This window comes from Amphiura filiformis, chromosome 6, assembly GCF_039555335.1.
Source record: "Amphiura filiformis chromosome 6, Afil_fr2py, whole genome shotgun sequence".
In the NCBI taxonomy this organism is placed as follows: Eukaryota; Metazoa; Echinodermata; class Ophiuroidea; order Amphilepidida; family Amphiuridae; genus Amphiura; species Amphiura filiformis.
The window spans coordinates 76484013-76509436 of record NC_092633.1 but is presented as its reverse complement, the minus strand read 5'-3'; the positions used below and the strand labels follow the sequence as shown (position 1 = coordinate 76509436).

The 25424-nt window shown below is 38.7% G+C and overlaps 1 protein-coding gene across 1 annotated transcript in view; it reads left to right on the top strand.

Annotated features, from left to right (window-relative positions):
* LOC140156068 (solute carrier family 22 member 3-like) overlaps positions 1-25424 on the top strand; it is a 69755-nt gene that overhangs the window by 32052 nt on the left and 12279 nt on the right. The window contains exons 2-6 of the mRNA XM_072179185.1: positions 18804-19170; positions 19925-20155; positions 22305-22501; positions 22927-23265; positions 24636-24770. Coding sequence (XP_072035286.1) covers positions 18820-19170; positions 19925-20155; positions 22305-22501; positions 22927-23265; positions 24636-24770 — 1253 coding nt within the window. The 5' untranslated portion in view covers positions 18804-18819. The remainder of the gene's footprint in view (positions 1-18803; positions 19171-19924; positions 20156-22304; positions 22502-22926; positions 23266-24635; positions 24771-25424) is intronic.

Here is a 25424-nt window from a genome sequence, read left to right as displayed (position 1 = left end):
TGTATGTCAAATACATGTGTTGACGCAAGTAAGATCCATAGGCCAAATAAGGATACACTGGCACGTTAATCTTTAACATTTAAGCCAAGTGGTTGGGTTGTCTTAAGTTTAGAGATCCAGTCTTTCTCAAGTTTCTTTCGCATGAACGTGTCAGTCTTTGGGGTTTGTCAATACCCATGACAGATATGTGACTAGCAGAATGTCCTGGGAGGTTGAAATGTTTGGCTACTGGTGTATTTCTGTTAAGGCGAGCATCGGCGCAATGCTCACCCAGTCTGGTTGACAGGCTACGACCAGTCTCTCCCACATACTGAACTTGGCAATTAGCACAAGTGATGAGATAGATCACATTCTCACTCTGACAACTGATGTGTTTGTGGATGTCATGGCTTTCACCTGTGGAAGAACTAGTGAAAGACGATCCTTCCTTAGTATGTTTGACAGGTAGGCCCGGGTGGAGGTCATGTTCACATGACTTACAAGATCCACATGCAATAGAGCCTCTAGGAGGAGGTTGGTCTGGAGGCAGGGATGAACGTACAATCATGTCCTTGATGTTAGTACTTCTGCGATAAGCGACCATGGGTAGGTTGGGAATAGCCTTCTTACATCTATCAGAAGAATGCAAGATACGCAAGTGTTTGTGAAGTATCTGAGAAAGTTTAGGAAGCGATGGATGGTAAGTGATGACCAGAGGAATGCGTTCTGGATTATCAGAGTCTGGCGTACGAGGCACTAGAGCGTCAGATCTAGGAATCTCTAGAGCTTTGCTGATTTGCCTGTTGATAACAGAGCCAGGATAACCTCTGGCCTTAAGAAAGCCTTCAAGTTCATCTTTTCTCTTCTGAAGCGTCTCGGGAGAGGAGCAGATACGATTCAACCGGAAAGCCAAGCTGTACGGAAGACTTGACTTGGTATGCTTGGGATGACAGGAAGTCCAGTGAAGAAACTGGTGTGAGTCAGTGGGTTTAGAGTACAGGTCCGTATGGAGAGTATCATCTCTGATGGATACCAGTACATCCAAGAAGGGTATTTCCTTGATAGAGGATTCAGAGGTAAACTTAATTGTTGGATGGAAAGAATTGCACAAGGTTACAAAGTGCTGAAGTTCATCCGGACCATGTGTCCACAGAAAGAAAATATCATCGATATATCTCATCCACATGAGGGGTTTCTTGGATGTAGAGGAGAGCAGACGTTCTTCTAGACGGCCCATGAAAGGCAAGCCATAGAGGGCGCCATTTTCGTACCCATACTGGTCCCAAATATCTGCTTGTAGTTTGTGCCGTCAAATGTGAAATTATTGCAAGTAAGAACAATATCCATGAGGTCACAAAAAGCATCAAGTTGGTCAGAAGAATATGCGGGTTCAAGAAAAGAACGGCATGCATCTATACCCTCTTGTGCCGGGATATTAGTGTAGAGGGCTGAAACGTTGGATTCACCATTACCCACTTTTTCTGATTTTGCTGGTGATCCCCTGCAGCCGTCATGGTTCCGGACCTAGGACCCCTCTCGTTTGTCTCTTGTCTACATCCCCAAATCCGTCTTGTCTTCAATCAGCTTCGAAAAACGCAAGAAAAAATCCTGCGTCACACTTCCAATCATGATTTTCTTAATACCCTCAGATCTATGAAACTCATCCCTAAAGGATTGTTGATTAGTAACCACATCAATACCACAAGTGGACTTTGTTCTGACCTGGTTGATGAAGCTTTTCTTTCTACATCCAGCAAGCTTCTCGATATTCTCATTATAGATTCTCTCAATGCTGTTCAACAACAGTCTACTGAATTTTTATCTCTCTGTCGTGTTTTATCTTCTCTGGTTAACCCCGGTATCTTTTCAGCCATCCTTATGAAACTCAAAGAAATGGGCTCTAAACTACAACTCGAGCTCCTAACTCAGAAATGTCGCAAACTTCATGATAACATCAGTATTGCACACTCATCCACTGGTGCTCACCACTATATCGACGAGTCTAACCGTCCTACTATGATTAGTGGTGACAAATCTAATGTGCAAGGTTCCATCCTTAATGCCATCAATAACAACGTTCACCAGGATTGTAGACCTATTCACAGACCCACACCGGCACCAACTAGAACTCATAAACGGCGTTGGGTGAAACGAGCTTATCGGCATCGTGCCAAAATAGCCCCTATCACTGATAACAAGAGTGTTGTCAACCTGTCCTCCCACAGTCTTAACGAACATGAAGTCTCTGTTCTATCCCGTGGGCTTAAATTTTGTCCAACAAGTACCTCTCTAGATGATCTTGAGCTTCGAACAGACTTGGATAAATTTGCCCGTCGACTTCGTCTTAAAGTTCACTTTCACAGAGACGATGAGGAGAACACTAACACCACTCCTACGACCAATGAAAGTCTGCTTAATCATCCCCTCTTGAAACGGGAAAGTATTTTCACACCCAATGCTGGTCAAGATCCTTTTCTTGATGCTTATATCACTGAAGTGAAGGCTGACATTATCCAAGGGATAAAGCCTAAAACATATCGGAACATCTCGCGTGATGAGAATAAGGCTCTGCATGATATCAAAAATAATCGGAGTATTGTTATCAAGGAGGCTGATAAAGGTTCTGCTGTAGTCATCCAAGACAGGGAAAGTTATGTTCATGAGTGTTTGAGACAACTCAACAACTCTGATCACTACCAAAAGCTTGATCATGACCCCACCACTAAATTTAGCAAGCGTGTATGTAAAGGTCTTAACAAAGCCTTGGAAGTGGACCTAATAGATCATGATCACAAGGTTGCTCTCACTCCCAAACGTTCCAAACCAGGTAGATTTTACACACTGCCTAAGATTCACAAGCATTTTGACACTATACCACCTGGCCGTCCTATAGTTAGTGCCAATGGCAGCGTCACAGAAAGGGTTTCTCTTTTCATTGACCACCATCTCAAACCACATGTCTCATCCTTGCCATCTTATGTTCAGGATGACATGGACTTCCTACGCAAGATACAGGCTGTTAATGCACAAGGGCCCCTTGCGCCTAACACCATGCTTTGCACTATGGATGTTTCAGCCCTCTACACTAATATCCCGGCACAAGAGGGTATAGATGCATGCCGTTCTTTTCTTGAACCCGCATATTCTTCTGACCAACTTGATGCTTTTTGTGACCTCATGGATATTGTTCTTACTTGCAATAATTTCACATTTGACGGCACAAACTACAAGCAGATATTTGGGACCAGTATGGGTACGAAAATGGCGCCCTCTATGGCTTGCCTTTTCATGGGCCGTCTAGAAGAACGTCTGCTCTCCTCTACATCCAAGAAACCCCTCATGTGGATGAGATATATCGATGATATTTTCTTTCTGTGGACACATGGTCCGGATGAACTTCAGCACTTTGTAACCTTGTGCAATTCTTTCCATCCAACAATTAAGTTTACCTCTGAATCCTCTATCAAGGAAATACCCTTCTTGGATGTACTGGTATCCATCAGAGATGATACTCTCCATACGGACCTGTACTCTAAACCCACTGACTCACACCAGTTTCTTCACTGGACTTCCTGTCATCCCAAGCATACCAAGTCAAGTCTTCCGTACAGCTTGGCTTTCCGGTTGAATCGTATCTGCTCCTCTCCCGAGACGCTTCAGAAGAGAAAAGATGAACTTGAAGGCTTTCTTAAGGCCAGAGGTTATCCTGGCTCTGTTATCAACAGGCAAATCAGCAAAGCTCTAGAGATTCCTAGATCTGACGCTCTAGTGCCTCGTACGCCAGACTCTGATAATCCAGAACGCATTCCTCTGGTCATCACTTACCATCCATCGCTTCCTAAACTTTCTCAGATACTTCACAAACACTTGCGTATCTTGCATTCTTCTGATAGATGTAAGAAGGCTATTCCCAACCTACCCATGGTCGCTTATCGCAGAAGTACTAACATCAAGGACATGATTGTACGTTCATCCCTGCCTCCAGACCAACCTCCTCCTAGAGGCTCTATTGCATGTGGATCTTGTAAGTCATGTGAACATGACCTCCACCCGGGCCTACCTGTCAAACATACTAAGGAAGGATCGTCTTTCACTAGTTCTTCCACAGGTGAAAGCCATGACATCCACAAACACATCAGTTGTCAGAGTGAGAATGTGATCTATCTCATCACTTGTGCTAATTGCCAAGTTCAGTATGTGGGAGAGACTGGTCGTAGCCTGTCAACCAGACTGGGTGAGCATTGCGCCGATGCTCGCCTTAACAGAAATACACCAGTAGCCAAACATTTCAACCTCCCAGGACATTCTGCTAGTCACATATCTGTCATGGGTATTGACAAACCCCAAAGACTGACACGTTCATGCGAAAGAAACTTGAGAAAGACTGGATCTCTAAACTTAAGACAACCCAACCACTTGGCTTAAATGTTAAAGATTAACGTGCCAGTGTATCCTTATTTGGCCTATGGATCTTACTTGCGTCAACACATGTATTTGACATACATGTACATGTAGGCCTACATGTTTGATGGGTCAACTCACATGTGGCTTTCACACCACTGTAGGCCTCCCTCCTTGCTTGCTTGTATAGACCTTTTATCACTACCTATTTTGGCATATTTCATGTCAATTTGTTACGGTATTTCACTGTTCTTTGGTTTTAGTGATTTGTTGGCTTTCCACTGTCATCTAAAGGTCTTTACATGCACTGTGAATTGGTTTTATCATGCACGGTCCACATGAGCTCATATGCATTTACTTTATCTGTTTTTCTACTTCCAAACCTACCCCCCTTTTCTGCATGCATACTGCCATTTTATTTTATATGACCTTCCTCAACTTGTGTTTTGATTCAGCAATTATTGGCTTTTCACTTTTCTTAACACATGTATTATGCAGGCCTACATGTATAATATTTATTGCACCACGCATATCTTTTCTAATTACTTTTTCATTTACTACTGGATCTACATGTATTGTACATGCTTGATGTGTCAATTCACATTTGGCATTCTCACTGTAGGCCTCCTTGCTTGCCTATGTTTTTCCATCTTTTAGTAGGGGATCAAATCAAAACTCGACCGCCGGTTGCCCGCCGGTTCCGGGCGGTTCCGTCCGGTTGGCAGAGGTCATTGGTATATGAATATTCAAGAATGCATGAGTAGCAACCGCCGGTTGGTTTAAGCACATAACCGGAGAGATTAACAAAATATCGATATGTTTATTTCGCGATCACAATAGCGCATACTTGAAATTTCACGCTCACAATAGCCCATACTTGAAAGTACTACACGATGATCGACTTTTTTAGTCGTGGTCTATAGGCTTGTCACCAAAGCAAATTAATTTTGGAAATGATTTTCTTGTTTATGGTTAAAATTGCTTGAATATATCACCATTGTTTTGATCAGTTAATTTCAGTTCAGAACAGTGTTTCAATGATTTCTATAGGTTAAGTAATTTAGAAGTTGTGAGTTTATTAGTTTGTGAATCACATATAGCCCTGTATTGGTGATGGACAAATTATTATACTACTATATAATAATCACTTCACCGACACCGACATCATAAGTCTGGGTGTTGTAGGGGGGTAGGGCATTTAAGTTCATAGGAGTGAGAGGCATTATCTTTTAACAGACTCCGTTTCTAAATCAATTAAAATAATGTTTTTATGAAAGTATATAATCAAAGCTTGTTTTAATTTGACAAATTTTATGAAGGCCTAATTGGGTTTTTTTCAGCATCTTAACTTAATTTTCAAACAAAAAACTATGATGATTTGTCGCTATAAAAAGAGAGTTTTGTTTGCAAATTAAGTTTACGATGCTGAAAAATAAATAAGGCCTATAGCATAATGATTATTTTTGACATCCATACAACTTTCCGAAATTAAGTGTTGAAAGCAAATTAATTTGGGTAAGTGGTTGTAATTGCCTGAATATATATATTACCATTGTTTAGATCAGTTAATTTCAGTTCAGAATAGTGTTTCAATGATTTCAGTATTTTGTGAATCACATAGGCCATGATGTTGAGCAGGGGTAGGGGGTGGGGGCACTTGACTTTGGTATCTTCAGAAGGCGGGAACCCGATAATACCCTTTTTGTAAGATCAATAAACCCCATTTTTATCATCAAAATTCCAGAAAATAATGGGGAAACTTCCCATTTCTCTTATTTCAGGAAATTTGTATATTAAATTTAGAACAAAAAATTATGATTTTGCTCAATTTTTACAAAAGGGGGAAAAACTAAAGACGTATAAGATTTAAGAGTATATAAAAATGAATAGTGTTTAAGCTGAAACTATAGAACAACGTATACATATGCATGAAAGACAACTTTGTAAGTTTACAAACATGATTGACTGAATTTGCAGCCACATAAACCGTAATATTGTATTAAACATCAAAGCTGTCTTTCACATAAATGACCAATGACAAAATAGATATTTTTCTTTAAATGCGTATTTATTTTATCCGATATTCACTCAAATAAATTATGATTAAGACGTATTTATATTAAAAGGGCATTTCGTGATCCACAGCCTCATCCCCCACTTTTCTCAAAAAAGTTGAGATTTTTATATCACTGGAAACCTCTGGCTACATAATGTTTATGTACAAAATATTTCTTGCAGATTAATTCGTTTAGCAAAGATATCGTGAAATTTGAATTTCGTTCTGGTGCACCAGAACGAAATTACAACGCATTGTCTATGGAGCAGTGTAATACACATAATCATGCATAACTCGCGAACGCAAAATCGGAATCAACTGAAATTTTGGGAATAGGGTTTTTCGTGGATATCTAATGAAAAATGACATAAATAGAGGATGCTAGGATCACGAAATACTCCTTTAAAAGAAACAATAACAATAATGGGCCTTTCACTAGGCCTACAGTCATATTCTGCACTGCCAAGGATCACTTTGCACAACCAAAGTGAAATAATTTTATTAATACTTTAACTATTTACCATTTGACGCTGTTTCCACGTTCAATAGAACCCAACATGTAAACGAAATGATGTATATATGCCTCGGCATATGATTGTGTACAGCAGTAAGCACGCCGAAAAAACAAGAATTAAAACAAAGTATAATAATATCAAACACAACCACTCTGGGATATTCTATATATACCTATTCGTTTAGATTGTGCGTGGACGAAGTAGATATATTAATATTATTATTTCGTTTTAGTTTTGTTTTCTTTTTTATATGTATTATTTTGTTTTGATAATACCATATTCCTGTAAACGTAAATTCTAAATATAAACAAACCATTCAAAATGTTCATATATTTAATACACTAAATACACTGCCAAAACAGTGTCCATAGATTGTCCTCGATTATAAAGATGTGTAAAACCTGAACACCAATGTCATCTCAAAACATCGTTTAATGTCTAAACACAGGGCATCAAGTTCCTAAACATGTTTAGCATTTAAACATGTTTACAAATTGAGGAAAAGTGGTGTCTTGAATAGTGTTTAATCCACAGACACTGATTTTGCAGTGTACATATAAATGTCCCTGGTGTAATGTCCAAAACACATTGAGTTCAATTCCTATGAAGAATGGACATGTGGCGTTGCTGGTCTCGCGCGGATTCAAATGTGTAACAATGACATATTGTACACTTTCCTAGACCTTTCTGTTGTCTTTCGCGATATCCAGGCATATGTGCATCAACTGATCCAGTATTGGGTAATTCCTTAACGTCCAAATAAGTCTGGTAACTTCCCACCGGGTTTTCACTCGGTATTGGAGATGGCATATTCCCCTGTCTTCTAACAAATGCCATTGCATTTGTTGCGCGAACGGGATGACCAACACACCAATCGCAGTCATTGTTTTCACATTTTTTCACTGTTATCTCGCGTAATCGTCTCTCTGAGTGTTTCACAGCGAACTTAAGTTCCTCATGCAGGTCTAAGTTTCTCTGGAAAGTAGCAGCTGATCCATTTGCTAAAACAGTGTGCACGCGCTTATAGTCAGTATATGCCCTGTCTTCAGGTCCCATACATGGCCGAAAGTCTCCAGTGATTGGATATCCATCATATGATTGTCCGACCCAGTAGCGAAGGACCTGATGCATTGCATTGTCAAACACGACAGCCTCTTTCTGTCTTCGTACCTCTGACGATAGCTGTGTCTGCTCAACAGGTGCCTTGTCTTCTCCAATCAGACAAGCAACCAAAATGACCCCACAGAGCAGACCACTTAAGTATGCCCAGATATGTTCTATCATATTATATGCAGATTGCTTTGGTGCATGATTGGTCAGGGTGAGTAAATCCAAATCCAGATCCTTCCACATCCTCACCAGATAGACAAGACCAGGCCATGACTTAGGTGTCCAATCTGGACCGCCGTCTGATACAATCACCGCGCATGTCTTCCCTTCTTCCACGGCACTTTGAAGCAAAGGCTTCATATTGTTCACATGTTCACAGATGTTGACATCTCGAAACTTCTGTTGGGATAGCACTACATGTAGTGGTCCCGTACATCCAAGCGCGATGTGTTGCCTATGATGTTCATCTGAAGTAAATTGTCCTCCAGATTCTTTCTTCAACACACGCAAATAACCCGCAACCGTTAAAAGGTATCCTGGATGTGGAAAATCATGATCGTCATAATTCACAGGAGGTTCATCTTCATCAGATCCACATTCATGTACCCGTCTTATTTGGTGATATCGTGATGTAGCTAATGTTCCAACTTTCAGTTTAGCCATACAATCGCACGAAAATAGGCACACTTCCTCCGCGAAGTCTTCTGCAAATTCTCGACGGAGCTTCACGCGAGAGTTGCAATAATGTGCGTCAATGTTATCTTTTCTCTTGTTGTTACATTTTGGCGGAATCTTCGCTGGTATCAGTTCTTTGTAATACGAACTTGCCTTGTTCCTCTTATTTGGTATCTTCAGAAGACGGGAACACGACGATCTACTTACGCTATCCAAATCATTCACCGTGCTCTCAAGGTGACGCTTAAGTGCAGGAATACTTGTTCCACATGAGAGTCCTGTAGTGGTTCTTCTCCGAGGATCAGCAGCGAATGTATTGTTTTGAATAAATTGCGTTGCTATTGGGACTATTTCCGGGAACTGTTCATGGAGAGCTGGTCGACCACCACCACGTGCATCTACATGATGTCTAGCATGCTCAGGTGAAGGAGGGATTCTGACAGGTTGAAAATCTCTCTCGCCATCTACAGGATCAAGAATAGAATCCACACTATCCCGACTGTCGTCAGAAAGAGAATCAAAAAAGGTATCCCGGGAACTGTCGTCTTCATACAACTCAGCCATCTTGCATGTCACAGTGGCTGCACAATAAATCTGCCACACTTGCTGTGAATGCAAGCATAACAGTGAATTGAAAAGCGCGCGCATCAAAGTTGGCCAGTTTTGAAATAATTGGACCTACCACCATCCAGCTGAAGTACTTGTTTATAGACGCTACGATTCATGATCATTATGCGTATCATCAGCCTAGAATAAGGTCGTTTTTTGAACACAGCAACATTTTGTATACTGTAAAAACAGTGTTTAGAGATTATTAGACACCACCTTCAATTGTGCTCGATATGTAGGCCAAACAAAACATGTTTAAATGCTAAACATGTTCAGGGATTTGTGTGCTAATATTAACCATAAAATTATGATGTTTTGAAATTTGACATTGGTGTTTAGGTTTTAAACGTTTACAAATCGAGGACAAAAAGTGTCCAATCTCTGGACACTGTTTTTGCAGTGTAGTCATAAAATGTTACGCCTATATTTACAGGTAATCAAATATCTCAATCATTCTGCAATACAAGTATTCTATCGCCATGGCTGAAACCAATTACGGTGAGTTTTAGTTCTGTTAAATGTACCAAATATTTTATGAATGAATTACAAAAACTAGAATGAATTATAAAATTAATAAACATCTGATAGACCTGCAGTATATGTGCAAAAATAAACATGAATAGGCCTATAATTATCTTTTTATGCAGGTGATACACGTATTTATGATTTTGATTCGGAGGATGATGAACCTTTGGTAGTGTCAAACCTCCACAAGAAGGCAAGGGTGGATTCAGAACCAGTTGTAACGAACATCAGCGAAAGACTGGATGCTTTGCAGGAAGAGATGACAAAGGTGCAGCAAGTTCAGCAACAAATTCTGGCAGCGCAAGAGGAAAATGCTAAGCATTGGGATGCATTTAATGTAGAAATGTTGGTGAGGGACCAGCGTCAAAAAGACACACTTGCTTTGTTGCAAAATATCTACGGCTTAATGGACCAGCGAACCCGGGCAAAAGATGCTCGTGTTCGTGAACGGCGCGAAGCGACCCGTGGCGAAGACCAACGGCCCGCGGCTGATATCCAGAATAGGCCCATGCCCCCCGCGCTCGAAGCAGCTGTTGTAGCACCTGCCGTACCAGACCAAGAGCCTGCAGTTCATCGCATACTTTCTGAGGATCGCGAAGAAGTACTTTTCCCAATCAGACATGAGATAGAAGGACCGCAAAACGAAGTGTATGAGCCTATAAGGATTCCAGTTTCCAAATTCCAGGACTTGAGGACAAGATGCTCAACTGCTACAAACTATACGCGGAATCTGCTAACTTATTTTTTTAATCAGGAGATAAGAAAAATGTCAAACTTTAACGGGAATAAAGTGGTTACAGCACAAGGACAAACTCAAAAACGTAAGCTTGACAGAAGAATTGTCTTGACCATGCTGGATCAAGTGGAATTGCAATTTCCAGGGTCTACCACAGACCGCATCAAATTTGCAAAACTTGTTGATGCCATCAATGACAAATGTAGTCATTCTTAGGACATATACCTTAGCCACCAACAATACATTTTATTTCACCATGAAGTAAAAAGTAGATGATAATCTTCTCACAAAATATGTGTTTGTGTTTCTCAAGTCATAAAGAAATGGCTCAAATAGCTCAAGGTTTGGCAAGTTTTATTTAAAATTCGCTATTAGTGTTTATTGCGCTTTGACACCTTTAGTTAGTCGCTTTAAACTTTTATTTAAAAAAAAAAAAACACGAGCTTTTATTTAAAAAATATACACCCCCACACACACCCCAACACAAATGCCGGGTTTTAAGAAGTAAATTTTTACAAAAGGGTTTAAGGGTATTTCTCTGAAAAGGTGTACTATTTGAAGATAGGCAAATATGAATTTGAAAATGATTATAAAAATGTTTCCTTTACATATCTGTAAGGATGTAAGTCTCTAGTGCATGAAAACAATATTTGGCGCAATCTTTAGGGCGCCCTCTATATTATAGAGGGCGTAATCTGCAGGTTGTGCCAGATGAGCATCATCTCCGTCACATTTAGGCCAAAAAAAGAAATAAGGACAAAAAAATTGTTAAAACTCTTAATTATGAGTTTTATAGATAACTTGTAAGTTGCTTGATTCATGTTTGCTTTTTTCATTAAAAAAAATATGATTTTGTACTTTCGTCATTTAGTTGGGACAATGAGAGGCAGGCTGTACGGAAAATGTCATGTCTGTTAGTATTTTTTTTATACAAACTTAAGTATATTCATAATTTTGCTTGAAATAACTAAATAAATTTCCATTGACATAGTAAACACATACAATATCAATTACATTTCCAAATAGTAAATTCCATGTTGTCTGGGTCAAAGGTCAAATAAAGGTCAACAACAATTGTGATGGAGATGACAATGCTGTGATGGAGATGATAGTGATGTGACGGAGATGATATTTCTACACAAATTCCTATAGAGAATCATCTCCGTCACAGACATTTGATTTCAGTAATGTTTTCACACTACTTGAAAATTAAATTCATACAGATGAGAAGGTCTAGAATTGGTAAGCATTTTCTGATAAACTAAACTGGACTTTGCTGTATCTCAAGATCCGGTGATGTGATGGAGATGATGGTGATGTGACGGAGATGATATTTCTACACAAATTCCTAGAGATAATCATCTCCGCCACCTCAAATTGTGACGCCAACTGATGTAGCGGAGATGATGGTTCAGACATTGCTTACGATTAATAGCAGGGTTAATCTTACCCACGTGTTACATATCACCACAACAGCTTGTGGGACATATTCAACCATCATTATTTTCCGGAAAATTTCAACAATAAGACTTATATCAAATTGATCAGAAACGTTTGGAGATGATGTTGAATAAAGGTACGCGCGTGTATACTTGAAGATACACTCAAAATTGGCAGGAAAAGAGTGCCAATGTGCACCTATTCCGGATTGATGTTTTTCGTCGTCTGTAAAAGGCAGCGTACAGGGTCAAATTATTGACCTCTGATATTTGGTCTTCACCTCCAGTCGTTTTGATGCCAATGTGATGGCAATGATGCAAAACCAAGGGACAGCAATTTTTTGACACAAATTTTTGAATTATTCCATAATATTGACTTTAGAACTGGTTTTAAGCATTTAAACCTTCTTAGACATGATATTTACCCCAGTCAGTGGTAATTTTCACTTCCCACACTTGCTCACAAAAATACTACAAAATCACTAAAATTCGGTGCGTGACATCGGGACATGGGGTTTTCAGGGGGGTCGTCAGATATTGAAGAATTTTTTGACTCCAAGAAATTAATTTTTCCCCACTTGGATGTTCTTAACTATTTTTATACATACAAAAGTCCATGACTAAGCCAAAAAAGAAAAAAAAATCCGCTTTTAAAACTTTTATGAGCGCCGGAAGTCGCGGGACTTAAAAGTTACTCTTTTCAGAGAATCACCCTTAAATGTTATGAAAACGTATACAACCCTTATATAACACGTCATTTAAACGTTATCTGGCAACCTTTTGCGAGTAATGTCGAAAAACGTTTTGTGTTTAAAATTTGTCTTTTTCAACAGCGAGATCTAACTTGCGCAGATATGTTGCAATGTTCTTCGTGGGAAGCGTCTCAACACTCCGATATACCATAGGACCTACAATTGCGTATACCATGCCATTTTTACATTCACTACTGTCAATTTTAGAATAAAATGTCAAACAGATACAATAGAATAGTATACTACAGTAAATATTATAAAACTATACTTTTTTCTACGTTTTTACTATGTTATTACTGTCACACACAACAGATAGCTGGTTTGAAGCGCTCTATACGTGATGCTATATTCTTATGTTTTTTACATGGTTATAATGCATGTAACAAACAGGACCACACTAATTTTGGCATCACACGATAAAACTTTTATGTTGCAAAAATGTAAATATTTACAATTAATTTTCAGCGTAAGCATATTTTCTAAATAATACCATGTTTTTATGAAAGTAATATATCAAAGCTGGTTTTCATTTGACAAATTATATGAAGGCCTAGTTATTTTTTCAGTATCGCAACTTAATCTTCAAACAAACAAAGAACAATAAAGATTTGTCGCTTTAAACAAAGTAGTTTGTTTGCAAATTAAGTTTACGATGCTGAATAAAACCAATTAGGCCTATTAAGCATAATGAATATTTTTGAACGTCATACAACAGTGAAGTGTTGACTCTATGGTATTATTTTGTGAATGAACGTGTGTACGTGTTAATAAAGTTTTGTCCAAATTTATGAATGAATGCATGTGTCATTTAACATGTTTAAACGCAATATCGTAAGTGGAATATGCAATTATAATAATTAAAATGATTTTAGATATGGTTTCAGACCTCACTGACCATGAGCACTGAGGGTGCCTCGAATAACACGTGTTCAATGGGACCCGGCGCTATACCATGTTTAAATATTAAAAACATTAGGGCCCTTCATTGGTATTAGGCCTACGCCTATACACCCACAAATTTCTATCACCGAGCTCGTAAAAACCTAGCTCAGATCATTTCATCGCGTCCGTGATGTGGTGTTTGAATCGGACTTCCCTCTCCCCTCTTTTTCTTTTTTTCTTTTCTTCGTTCTTTCCTTTTATCCTTCCTACTTTGTTTCATTTCTTGTTTCCCGTTTTTGTTCTTTGTATCTTTTTTTGCTTTCTTTCTTCACTTGTTCTTTCTTAATTCACTTGTTCTTTCTTTCCTTTAGGATTTCGTTCATTCTTTGGCTTTCTTTTTTTTCTTTTGTTCTTTTTCTTTTCTTTTCTTTTCCTTCTTTCTTTCTTTCTTTCTTTCTTTCTTTCTTTCTTTCTTTCTTTCTTTCTTTCTTTCTTTCTTTCTTTCTTTCTTTCTTTCTTTCTTTCTTTCTTTCTTTCTTTCTTTATTTATTTTTTTTTTTATTTCTTCGTTCTTTCCTTCTTTCTTCATTAATTTTTACTCATTCTTTCCTTTCTAGCTTTTTGATTTTTTTTTTTTTGTTTCTTGCTTTCTTTTTCCTTGAAAAATGTAATTACCCTTGCGTTTAACATGCAGAATTCCGAGATCGCGATTATCCCCTCATAAATTCAACTTTAAAATAGGTCTTGTCGAACATGGCACGATGAAAGTTTTACAAAAAATAATAAGAAATAAAGAAAATGAAGTCTCTGGTTATATTTTTATTAAAATAAGATACTAAAAGTTTCCACAATGATATCTAGCCTACATTGATTGAGAAGAACCCCCGGGAAGGATTTATCAGTCCCTATTGTACTAAATTTGAATAGAAACCACTTGAAATCACTCCACTTGAAAATTGTATTACTTGCGAGCGCGACTATATGATACCAACCGGCCATGTGAACCAGGGTGTGACGACTGACCTCATTACTGTGTATAATCCCGTAGACATTTACAACCGGACGGAACCGCCCGGAACCGGCGGGCAACCGGCGGTCGAGTTTTGATTTCATCCCTAGACCTTGTATCACTACCTATTCTAGCATATTTCATGCTAATTTGTAACGGTATTTTACTGTGCTTTGGTTTTAGATTTTTGGCTTTACCACTTCACTGCAGGCCTATCCACATGAACTGCAGTTACTTTTTTCTACCCCCCCACCCCCTCTTTCTGTATGCATACTACACTCTAATATTTGAGACTTTCCTCAACTTGTGTTTTATTCAGCAATTTTTGCTGTGTATTTTTTTCTCTCTTTTTTAACATTATATGTATTTAAAATAATTGTTTTGTAATATGCATGACTCTTCTCTTTTAAATTTGAGTGACATTGGCCCACTTATCTCCCTCTATTCATTCTCTTCCTCTTCTATTGACTACGGCCCCTCTTGACATCTACTTCCTGTCAATTAGGACAATACCCTATTGTCCTGTGGTCGTGCTTATTTACATAATGCTTTCCAGTTTCTCACTGTAGTAAACTGTGCTTCATTGAAGTAAGACATGCTTATTTTGCTCTGAGCTTATCTTGTTTGCTACTGAGTTCTATTTGAACTTGCCTTCAGTTTTTGACTTGAATTTGTTTTTAAATTACAGCATGTAGTTTTTGTTGTTTGCTTTTATATTTTGTTGTCTGTCCCTGAAGAAGAGCAGTTTATCTGCTCGAAACGTCGGTTGTTTTTTGTCCGTTTAGTGTTTGACTGCTATGTACACAGTGATTTTCATCACTTCCAGTGTACTGTTTTCCTGACACTTTTGTGGGCTCTGGAATTGGCAATTTTTGGCCATCGAACTTTGCTTATTTTGTGCCTACTCTGGATGTTTGGTTTAGCGTGTCTGTTTATATGCACAGTGATTTTCATCACATGTTCTAGTGCAGTTTTGTATTACCATTGATCCTTGTTGTTTTTGCAGGTTTAGCACTTTTGTGAGCCTTGGAACTGGTAATTTTTGGCTATCGAACTTTGCTTACTTCCTATGCCTACATTTGCTGGTTTTGCCCCCCCCTGCATATTGTCTAGTCTGTATTTTACTTGTTTCCCCACATCAAGTTGGTGTACCTTGCTCGTTTTCCTTTCAGAAAGCGTTAAGTTTGTTTGTTCTAGCATTCTGTACCTCAATAAAATTATCACATGTTTTCTCCAAAATCCTTTGTAGATGATTCTCAACGCTACACAGAAATTATGTTCGACAAATGTTAGACATTTTACAGAATTTGACATTACTTTATAAAATGTTGGAATATGTTGATGCTTTTTTGGTATTTTGAAGGGGAACATGATATGAGTAAATGATAAGAAATCAAACATCGCGCTTATATCCAATGCCGCAAAAGTGTACAACAAGATCCGTTTGAACAGGATCCGACCTCACATTGATCCTTTGCTGAAAAGCAACCAGGATGGCTTTAGGTCAGGTCGCAGCTGTGCTCAGCAAATACACATTTTGAGGAGTATCATGGAAGACTTCAAGAAGTACCAACTTCCCTTGACAGTCACTTTTGTGGACTTCAAGAAAGCCTTCGACTTGATCAACAGGTCCGTCATGTTTTCAGTGCTGCGGCATTATGGAATACTAAAGGTTGTGGTAAATGCCATCCAGGTGCTCTACAAGGACTCCAATAGTGCCGTTATGGTAGATGGAAGTATCTCAGAGTCTTTCCAAGTAACAACTGGAGTGCTTCAGGGTGCTGTGTTGGCACCATACCTGTTCATTGTCCTGGTAGACTACCTTCTGAAGTAATCAACTTCTGGAATTGACGCTGGAATTGTTACCTACCCACGTCGGTCAAGCAGGTATCCTGCTAGGATGTTGAATGACCTGGATTTTGCTGATGATATTGCCCTGTTGGAATCTTCCATATCCCGGCCCCAGTCGCAGCTTACTAGGACTGCAACTGCAGCAATAGATCTAGGCATTGTCATCAGCGCACCGAAGACAGAATATATGGCTGCAACCTCTAACGCCCAACCACCACTTGAAGTGTGTGGTAGTACCATCAACCATGTCACAGACTTCAAATACTTAGGTTCCAAGATGTGCTCTAGTGCTGAAAGACCTAAAAAGAAGAACAGCACTAGCCTGGGCAGCTTTCTGGAAACTGGAGCGCCTTTGGAGAAGCCTATCACCACCAATCGAAACAAAAATCAAGCTGTTTGAGACAACTTGTGTTACTGTCTTTCTGTACGGGTGCGAGTCATGGGTAATCACCAAGGACATGGAAAACAAGATCAATGCCTTTGCAACATCTTGCTACAGAGTCATGCTAAACATCAAGCGTGTGGATCGGATTAACAATCTGACTAAAACTACTCCAGTGGTTGCCAGAGTCAAGATTCATCAACTCAAATTTCTCGGCCATATACTGCGTCTTGAAGACGACAGGCCTGTGAATGAATATGCCCTTTATATTCCACCACATGGGAAGAGGAAACCGGGACGGCCGCGCACACTGTACTTACAGTATGCCCAGCACCTCCTGGGAGATACTGAAGGGATGCTGCAGCCAAACAAAATTGTTTCGCTTGCCCAAGATCGCAATAGTTGGAGAAAGCTCCGCAACCGACTGATGATGATGATGATGATGATGATGATATAGCTTTCTATTATATCGATGCTCCTGCATGCGATATGCACATAAATAGAGTAGTGTAAAATATATATATCACTTAGGTGTCTATTCCCTGTGTATTTTTTTGTAATCTCGGTGGAAATATTTTGATGGTGTATATTTTTTCACAGTGAAATAATCCTAGGCTTTTTCAAAAACTAAATCACACTTTCAAATGTGGATTGACTTATTCGACTTCTCTGATCGTGAAAATTGCACTGCAAAATTCAAAAACTTCTTTTGTATATACGAGTGGATATTCATACGTAGTGGTAGATAAAATGATTAAAGAGTTTAACTTCAACACTACACTATTTTTCGCTCACCTGGAACGTTTTCACTAGTTCGACTAGCGTCTTCAGCAGATGGTGATGCTGTTATGATATCTTGTCTACAATCGGGATATCTCTCACTGATGACGTCATATGATTGACAGGATGACGTCATAGGATGTTACGAGAAGGAAATATAAACATTCTCAATGCACAGAACGTATAATGTTGTTCACAGAAAAAACTCTGAATTAAGTATTACAAATTTAATGGTTTTTAAACATTTGGATAAAATCAGCCGCTTCTTTTTTATATATTAGTAAATTGTGATATTACAATTCATATGAATTGTGATATTACAACTCATATCATGAGAAATATTTGGGCTAAAAAATAAAAAAATAATTTGAGCTTAGAATTTCAGCGTGATCTGAGACTAGCATATAAATCGTGTTAAGTCCACAAACTCATGTAGGCCTATCTGATTTCCCTGTGCGATATTACGATATTACAAAGCAAACGCATCGTAACAAAACTGTGTGAGGCTTTAATGTTTCCGAAATGAGAACAATAGTCTGCATATTGTTATGCAGCATTGTTATGGTAAATAATAGTACAACTCATTGTTGCTAATGTCAAACTTGTCAAAGTGATTGTGATTGTGTCACACAAGTAAATGAGAGCATGATATAGTGTCCGCTTCATTTACTTACGTCATCAGCCCGCTGCCTTGAAAATTGATTTCGCTTCAAACGGGGGAAGAACACGTACGAGCCTGAACTTTACACACACAATTTCTCTTTTTTCAGGAGAAATACGAATAAAAAAATCGCAACGAGTGTCAACTTGTAATGTAATAATTATTCTCTTCGAATAGAGATAAACTTGTTTTTGCAATAGACCTGCCCTTTAACAGATGCCATTTACTTAGTAATTTGTGTTACACATAATGCCACCATTACATGGAGTGGCACCTGTATTCAATTCGTGTTAATTTTTCAACTTGTAAAGTTCATTCCATTTCTTCATTACAATCTTATATTTCTTGTTGCTTTATAGAAAGCTCTAGATTTAACAGTTTTTTTCTTCTAAACTATCATATTACTTATGTACGTTTTACCTGGTTTCCTCCTGTTTTTAGGAGTGAAACAGAAAAGATGGACCTCGGGAAAGACCTTGACAATGCCTTGAGATACCTTGGATTTCGTGGTCGGTATAACTGGGTTGTTTTTTCTCATCTGCTCATTTTTACGAGCGCCTTTCCTGCAGCGATGACAATGATCTTGGTATTTATAATTTCTGACCCAGAGTCCTACTACTGCGCCCCACCCGATGGATTCTCCTTGAATGACACAATCCCTACCAGCGATGGTAATAATACCAATGACTTTGACAACGGTTGTCATATGTACCAAGTGCATGACGGGATACTTACTCAAAATGTGACAAGTTGCAAGCATGGATATGAATATGTATACACTTATGGGGAAACAACCATCGTATCAGAGGTAAGGGCAGCTTTGGTATTAATTTATTTAAATACCCTTAACTCATATACGTAACACAGTGCTAATATTTTTCCGTTGAACAAAAGAAGTAACGAAGTTGCACTGGATCTATTGCTGGATTTAAGATTGACAGAGGGCCGGACAGAGGGCCGGACAGAGGGCCGGACCGGGACGCTTTATTTCTTTCTGCAACCATAATGGGCCGCAATATATCAATAACCGCATAGTCCGAGGCAAGGTTCATTATCGTTAGGTTAGAATTAGGGTCTTAGGGTTAGGGTCAGGGGTTAGGGTTAATTATATACGTATTCATTGGAAAATATACTAGTATAGTATATCGTATAACATTATTCCGTAATCAATAAGTATGATAAACAAACGCCTCTCTGGCAGGACGACTCGTAGCACAATGGTATAGGCTCTGGACTATGAATCCATAGATTGTGGGTTCGAACTCCAGGTAAACCCTGCTAGAATTTTAATTCTAATTTATTTGTTTTTCATTTTGACAGGTAAGAGGAAATAATAATGTTATATCTTGCATAATATACTCATGTACTATGTTTTATCGTATTGCGACCCATTAATATGGTTGCAGAAAGAAATTACGCGGCCGAGACAGAGGGCAAGTAAACTTATAAAGCGCCTTGACAAGTAAAATCAATCAACCCAGGCTTACACAACAATCAACTTACACAACAAGTAATATCTTATTTTTTGACATATATATTATTTCCTGTACTTTTATTTTCAGTTTGATCTTGTGTGCGACCAGCGACTTTTAAAAGATACTGCTACAACTGTTTTAATGACAGGCTTATTTATAGGTGCCTACCCAATGGGTCAGCTATGCGACAGATTTGGTAGAAAAATCATGACGTTCTTGTCAATTCTCTTTCTTAGTGCATCGGGAGTTGGTCTTGCATTTTCACATAATTATTACTTGTTTGTAGTAATGTGGTTTCTGATTGGTGTGTTTCGACAGGTATGTTAGGGATGAAATCAAAACTCGACTGGTGGTTAACCAGTTGCATCTGGTTTCTATTGCTCTAAACCGGACGGAACCGGCGGTCACCCGCCGGTCGAGTTTTGATGTCATGCCTTAAATGTAAACATTTTGTAACTTAAGGGTACGGATAGCAACGTTTGCACAGTATTTATAATACAAATTTTGGGGAAATTATTAAAAATTGATATAATAATTTTTTCTAATTTTTGATATTTAACAAGTCAACTTTATAAATCTAACGATGGGTGTAGTTTGTATTGATATTTTGTATGAAAGATATAGCTTTTTCCCCAAAAAACCTAACATCTTTAGGTGGTTTTGTAAATGTATGTAAATTTAATAATTTGCCATAAAATTAGTATCATATCGCGAATTTCAAAAAATCAAAATTATTTGATATCAGAAGGATATACCTTGTATTCAGAATGCAATTCGATATGTCGGAATGTGAATGTTGATATTCGATCCCTTTCGTTGCGATCCAACTACTTTCCCAATTCCCTAGGAGGAAATATCTGGTGGTATAGTCTTGCTGTTCTTACCTAGCTGGGGTTTACACCCCCCAGCTAGGTACTGTAATGCTCTCCGATTCTTCTTTCTTCTTCTGGCAACAAACTTCAAAATGCTTCTCCTCCTACATGTTACACCCTACAATTACGTAACTTGCACATATGTATCGCCTATATCCAGTGCCCATATGGTGCAAACAGAATTGGGATCAAAGGTCATTAAAGGGGCATTTTCGGTATATAACCAAATATCTTCAAAATGCTTCTTCTGCCACATATTACATATTACAATGACGTTACTTACACATGTGCATCGGCTTTACCCAGTGCCCATACCTTGCACACATAATTGGGGTCAAAGGTCATTAAGGGGGTAAAATCTTACAATTGCATTATCTGGACATCTGTAAGGAGTATGGTGCTCAAACTCGATACAATAAATCTCATGACCAGGGGAACATTTTGCGGGGGTCAGGTCAAAGGTCATGCAGAGGTCAAATTTTAGAAACGCATTTCCTGGACATCTGTAAGGGTACAGGGCTCAAACTTGGTGACAACAAACTTAATGATCAGGGGAACATGTTGGAACACTTTGCAGGGGTCAGGTCAAAGGTTATCTGGGGTCAAATCTTTATAACTTCATTTTCTGGATATCTGCAAGGGGTATGGGGCTCAAACTCAGTGACAACATATCTCATGACCAGGGGAACATTTTGCAGGGGTCAGGTCAAAGGTCATGTAGAGGTCAAATTTTCTAAATGCATTTTCTGGACATCTGTTAGGGGTACAGGGCTCAAACTCCACAACAACAAACTTACTGACCTGGGGAACATTTTGGAACACTGTGCAAGGGTCATGTCAAAGGTCATCTGGGGTCAAATCATAGAATTTCATTTTCTGGATATCTGTAAGAGGTACAGGGGCTCAAACATGGTGACAACAAACCTCAAGACCAGGGGAACATTATGGAACATCATGCATAGGTCAGGTCAAAGGTCATCTGGGGTCAAATCTTAGAATTGAATTTTTTGGACATCTGTTAGGAGTACAGGACTCAAACTCGGTGAAAACAAACCCCATGACCAGGGGAGCATTTTTGTAACATTTTGTAGGGGTCAGATACCTCCACAACACCAACATGCCCCAGCTAGGTTTGTGGTCTATGACCACCATTTGCCACTAGTTGTTCTTGTTGTCTTGTTTTTGAAGAAATTATTGTTGTTGTTGTTGTTGTTGTTGTTGTTGTTGTTGTTGTTGTTGTTGTTGTTGTTGTTGATGATGATGATGATGACGGCGGTGGCTTTAATGACGGTGGCGGTAGCAGTGGCGGCGCCAGGAATTTTTCGGGGGCATGGGGCGGGGAAGTGAATTTCAGGGGGAGCAAAATCAACACATGTTGCACACAATTGCTGCAGAAAATGAAATTTTTCATAATGTTGCATAGTTTTACTGGGGTGGTGCAACTGGGGCAAGCGTTCTGACTGGGGGGAGTTGACCCCTATGCCCCTTGTTACCGCCACTGTGGTGATGGTAGTAGTAGTGCTGCTGGTGCTAGTTCTTCAAGTGCTTGCCTGCTTGCTGTAACTCAGTTTTCCTTTATGTTTATTTCTTCAAAGGGTACGATGATCGCCGGCTTTGTTTTGTTAATAGAGATGCTTCCACCAGAAAGGCGAGCTCTTGGTGGGTCAGCATGTAATATGACATGGGGTTTTGCAGTTGTGACACTTGCATTGTTGGCTTTCCTGATACGTAACTGGCGACATCTGCAATTGGTGTTATCTGTGGGTATTTTGGTTGCATTACCCTTCTGGTGGTAAGATTCATTAAACAAACATACAAAAACAGACAAACGTCTCACAATTCACAAACCTACACCACATATCATGTATAGCGTAAACATAAGCAATACATCAATATAATATAGAATAGACCAACATCGATTGGTCATGCAGCAACGACAACAACATCATTATCTTGTTCGAAAGTCGACGTCTTTGCTTTAAGTTACGCAAACAGAGACCTCATCTAGACTCTTGGACTAAAACACCCATAAAGATCCAACACATTTTCACAGAATCTCCATTGAACTGTTGAAGTACTTATTAACTTACCTTGCTAAGGTGCAATGAAGTTTACTTTATGCTCACGAAAAGTAATCTTATCCATTCAAAAACTTCATAAAAATCAAACATTTGATATAACATTTGGTAACCTTTTAAAATGTTCCTTTTGTTTCAGTATTGTCAATGAATCAGTAAGATGGCTTCAATCACAAAAAAGATATGACGACGCCGAGCGCACATTGCAAAAAATAGCGAAATTCAATCGCATTGATGCACCAAGCAAGTTTCTGCAAGCATCAGAAAAAGAAGCGTTAGCCCAACAGACCAACATCAGCGGTCCAACGGAGCCAGAGAAAGCGCTAAGTACCAGTGAAGAATTGGGCCACACGCCTACGTTGGAATATTCTAAAGTAAACGAGGACAATGGTAGCCAACAACGGACACGTCTGACAGCATTGGATCTGTTTAAGACACCAAATCTAGCGAAAAACACGCTGATTCTTATGTTAGATTGGTAAATGATAACAAGTGGTTTAAAAAAATAATATATCTTCTTTTCTTTACCTATTGAAACGGGCTCTAATGAGTAAATGCATTTTATGAGTTCGAGTTAGAGTTAGAGTTCGAGTTGGTTTTAGAGTAACCCATTTTAGAGTTCGATTTAGAGTTAGAGTTGTTGCATGATGTCAGATTGAATTATATATTCTACGGGTTGAAACTTGAACAAACTTGTGTAGATTTCTGTTAAACATGGATAGGTATATAATCATAGTAATGGTGTGCCCTCATGTATGACTAGAATCATTAGTGTTTTCCTAGGCTATCTGCATGCATATGCACATCACTTTTCCAGTAGGTGGGTCAGTCTATGGTGGAAACTCTAAATTGCCACTGGCAACTCTAACTCTAAATCGAACTCTAAAATGAACTCTAACTCCAACTCGAACATTGTCGAACTCGAACTCATAAAAAGGAAACATTCTATCAAAATGATATTGTTATGTCCATCAGGTGATACTCTAGTTTTAAGTTTTTGAAAAGCAGCTAGCTTCTTCCACTTGACTAGTTTCATATTTTGATGTGTCCGTTATATAGCCATAATCAATAGAAAACGTGATGGATACCAATCATATTGACACACAGTAAGCCAAAAAATTAAGGTACCAGTTATGTTCCACCCGTGTATATCCTAAACAAAAACAAATATATCATAATTGGAACCAGCAACCAATAGCTGCATCTTTTAGCTCGAATGTAAGACCACATTCGTTGAAATTGTTCAAGAAATACAGACACGACGATCAAAAAACCCAAAGGAAGATGCCAATTTAAAAGTTTGCAGTTTGCTCCATTGCATCAGGATCTGTGATTGCATACCCTATTGATTTGTACACAAAGCATTCGTGAACAAGAGAAGTAGCGCCGTGCTTCCATTGATTAGCATGTTAAAACTAGCGTCGTGCTTTCATTGATTAGAACACATAAGTGCAACTTTTGATTTAGTTTCTTCATTAGGTTTTAGATCATTGTTTCTTTAATTCTCAACCAATTTCAACCAATATGGTCTTAAATCAGAACTTAAGAGTACATGTATTGGCTGCTTGTTTTAATTTTGACATATTTGTCTTTGTTTATGATATACAGAGGTGAAAACAACTGGTACCTTAATTCTTTGGCTTACTGTATTATATATTATCTAAGAATCATTATGATATAGTGATAATTCACTGTGCATAGTACGTAAAGATAATTACACTTGACTGTGGAGTTCTTGCGTTTAAGTGGGCGTTTAGGTCGAGACCCTCGACGAATGTGATTATCTCTCATACACGTAAAGAGCATCAAATGTTAATGCAATAATATCGATTTCTTGCTCACTTTCAGGTTGGCTGCTTCTATGACTTACTATGGCCTCTCGTTGAACGCAGCAAACTTGGCAGGGAATATGTATTTGAATTTCTTTTTGCTGAGTTTGGTCGAAATACCTGCATATGTAATGGCTTACATTACAATGGAATAGTAAGTGTTCGACATTTATTCCTCATGACATAACGCGTCACAGAATCTTAGGACTACAGTTTTGATTAAAAGAGTGACTCTGGGAAAGGCCACTGGTGCATGTGGATATTTGATGTGGGAATTTCAAATGTATGAACCGGTTGGTGTGCTCCAGGGGTATTGGCGTGCACAATTATCTTTCGAAACCCTGGGGATTGGATAGTGTCAAAATAGTGTGCCTAAATGTGATTAGCTCAAATATTACAAGCCCCGTCATTTTCCCACGTCCCGGGATAGGGACAAGTACGTGAATAGTGCGTTATTGGACAGGTCAGCTCTGCTACTACCCAGAAATTGCGATGTGATTCTTAGATTTAATTTCAATTCAAGTCAAGCCACCTTTATTTCCCAAACAAAGAAACAAAAAGCAGACAAAATACATAAACCTACATTGCTATAAAAGGAAGATGAGCTTAAATCAAACAAAAGGCCAATGAGGCAAGCACTGACCACAGCTGATTAGGCGTGGCGTCCAAACATTTCTGATACGTCTATCAGAAAACCGAAAGAGATACCCGAAAGGTGTTGCAGTTTTGAGTAATAATTCTTTCAATAATGAGAAGACGATTTAGCACTAAGGTTTCATTTGAAGACCGATAACTTCGGGTATGGCCA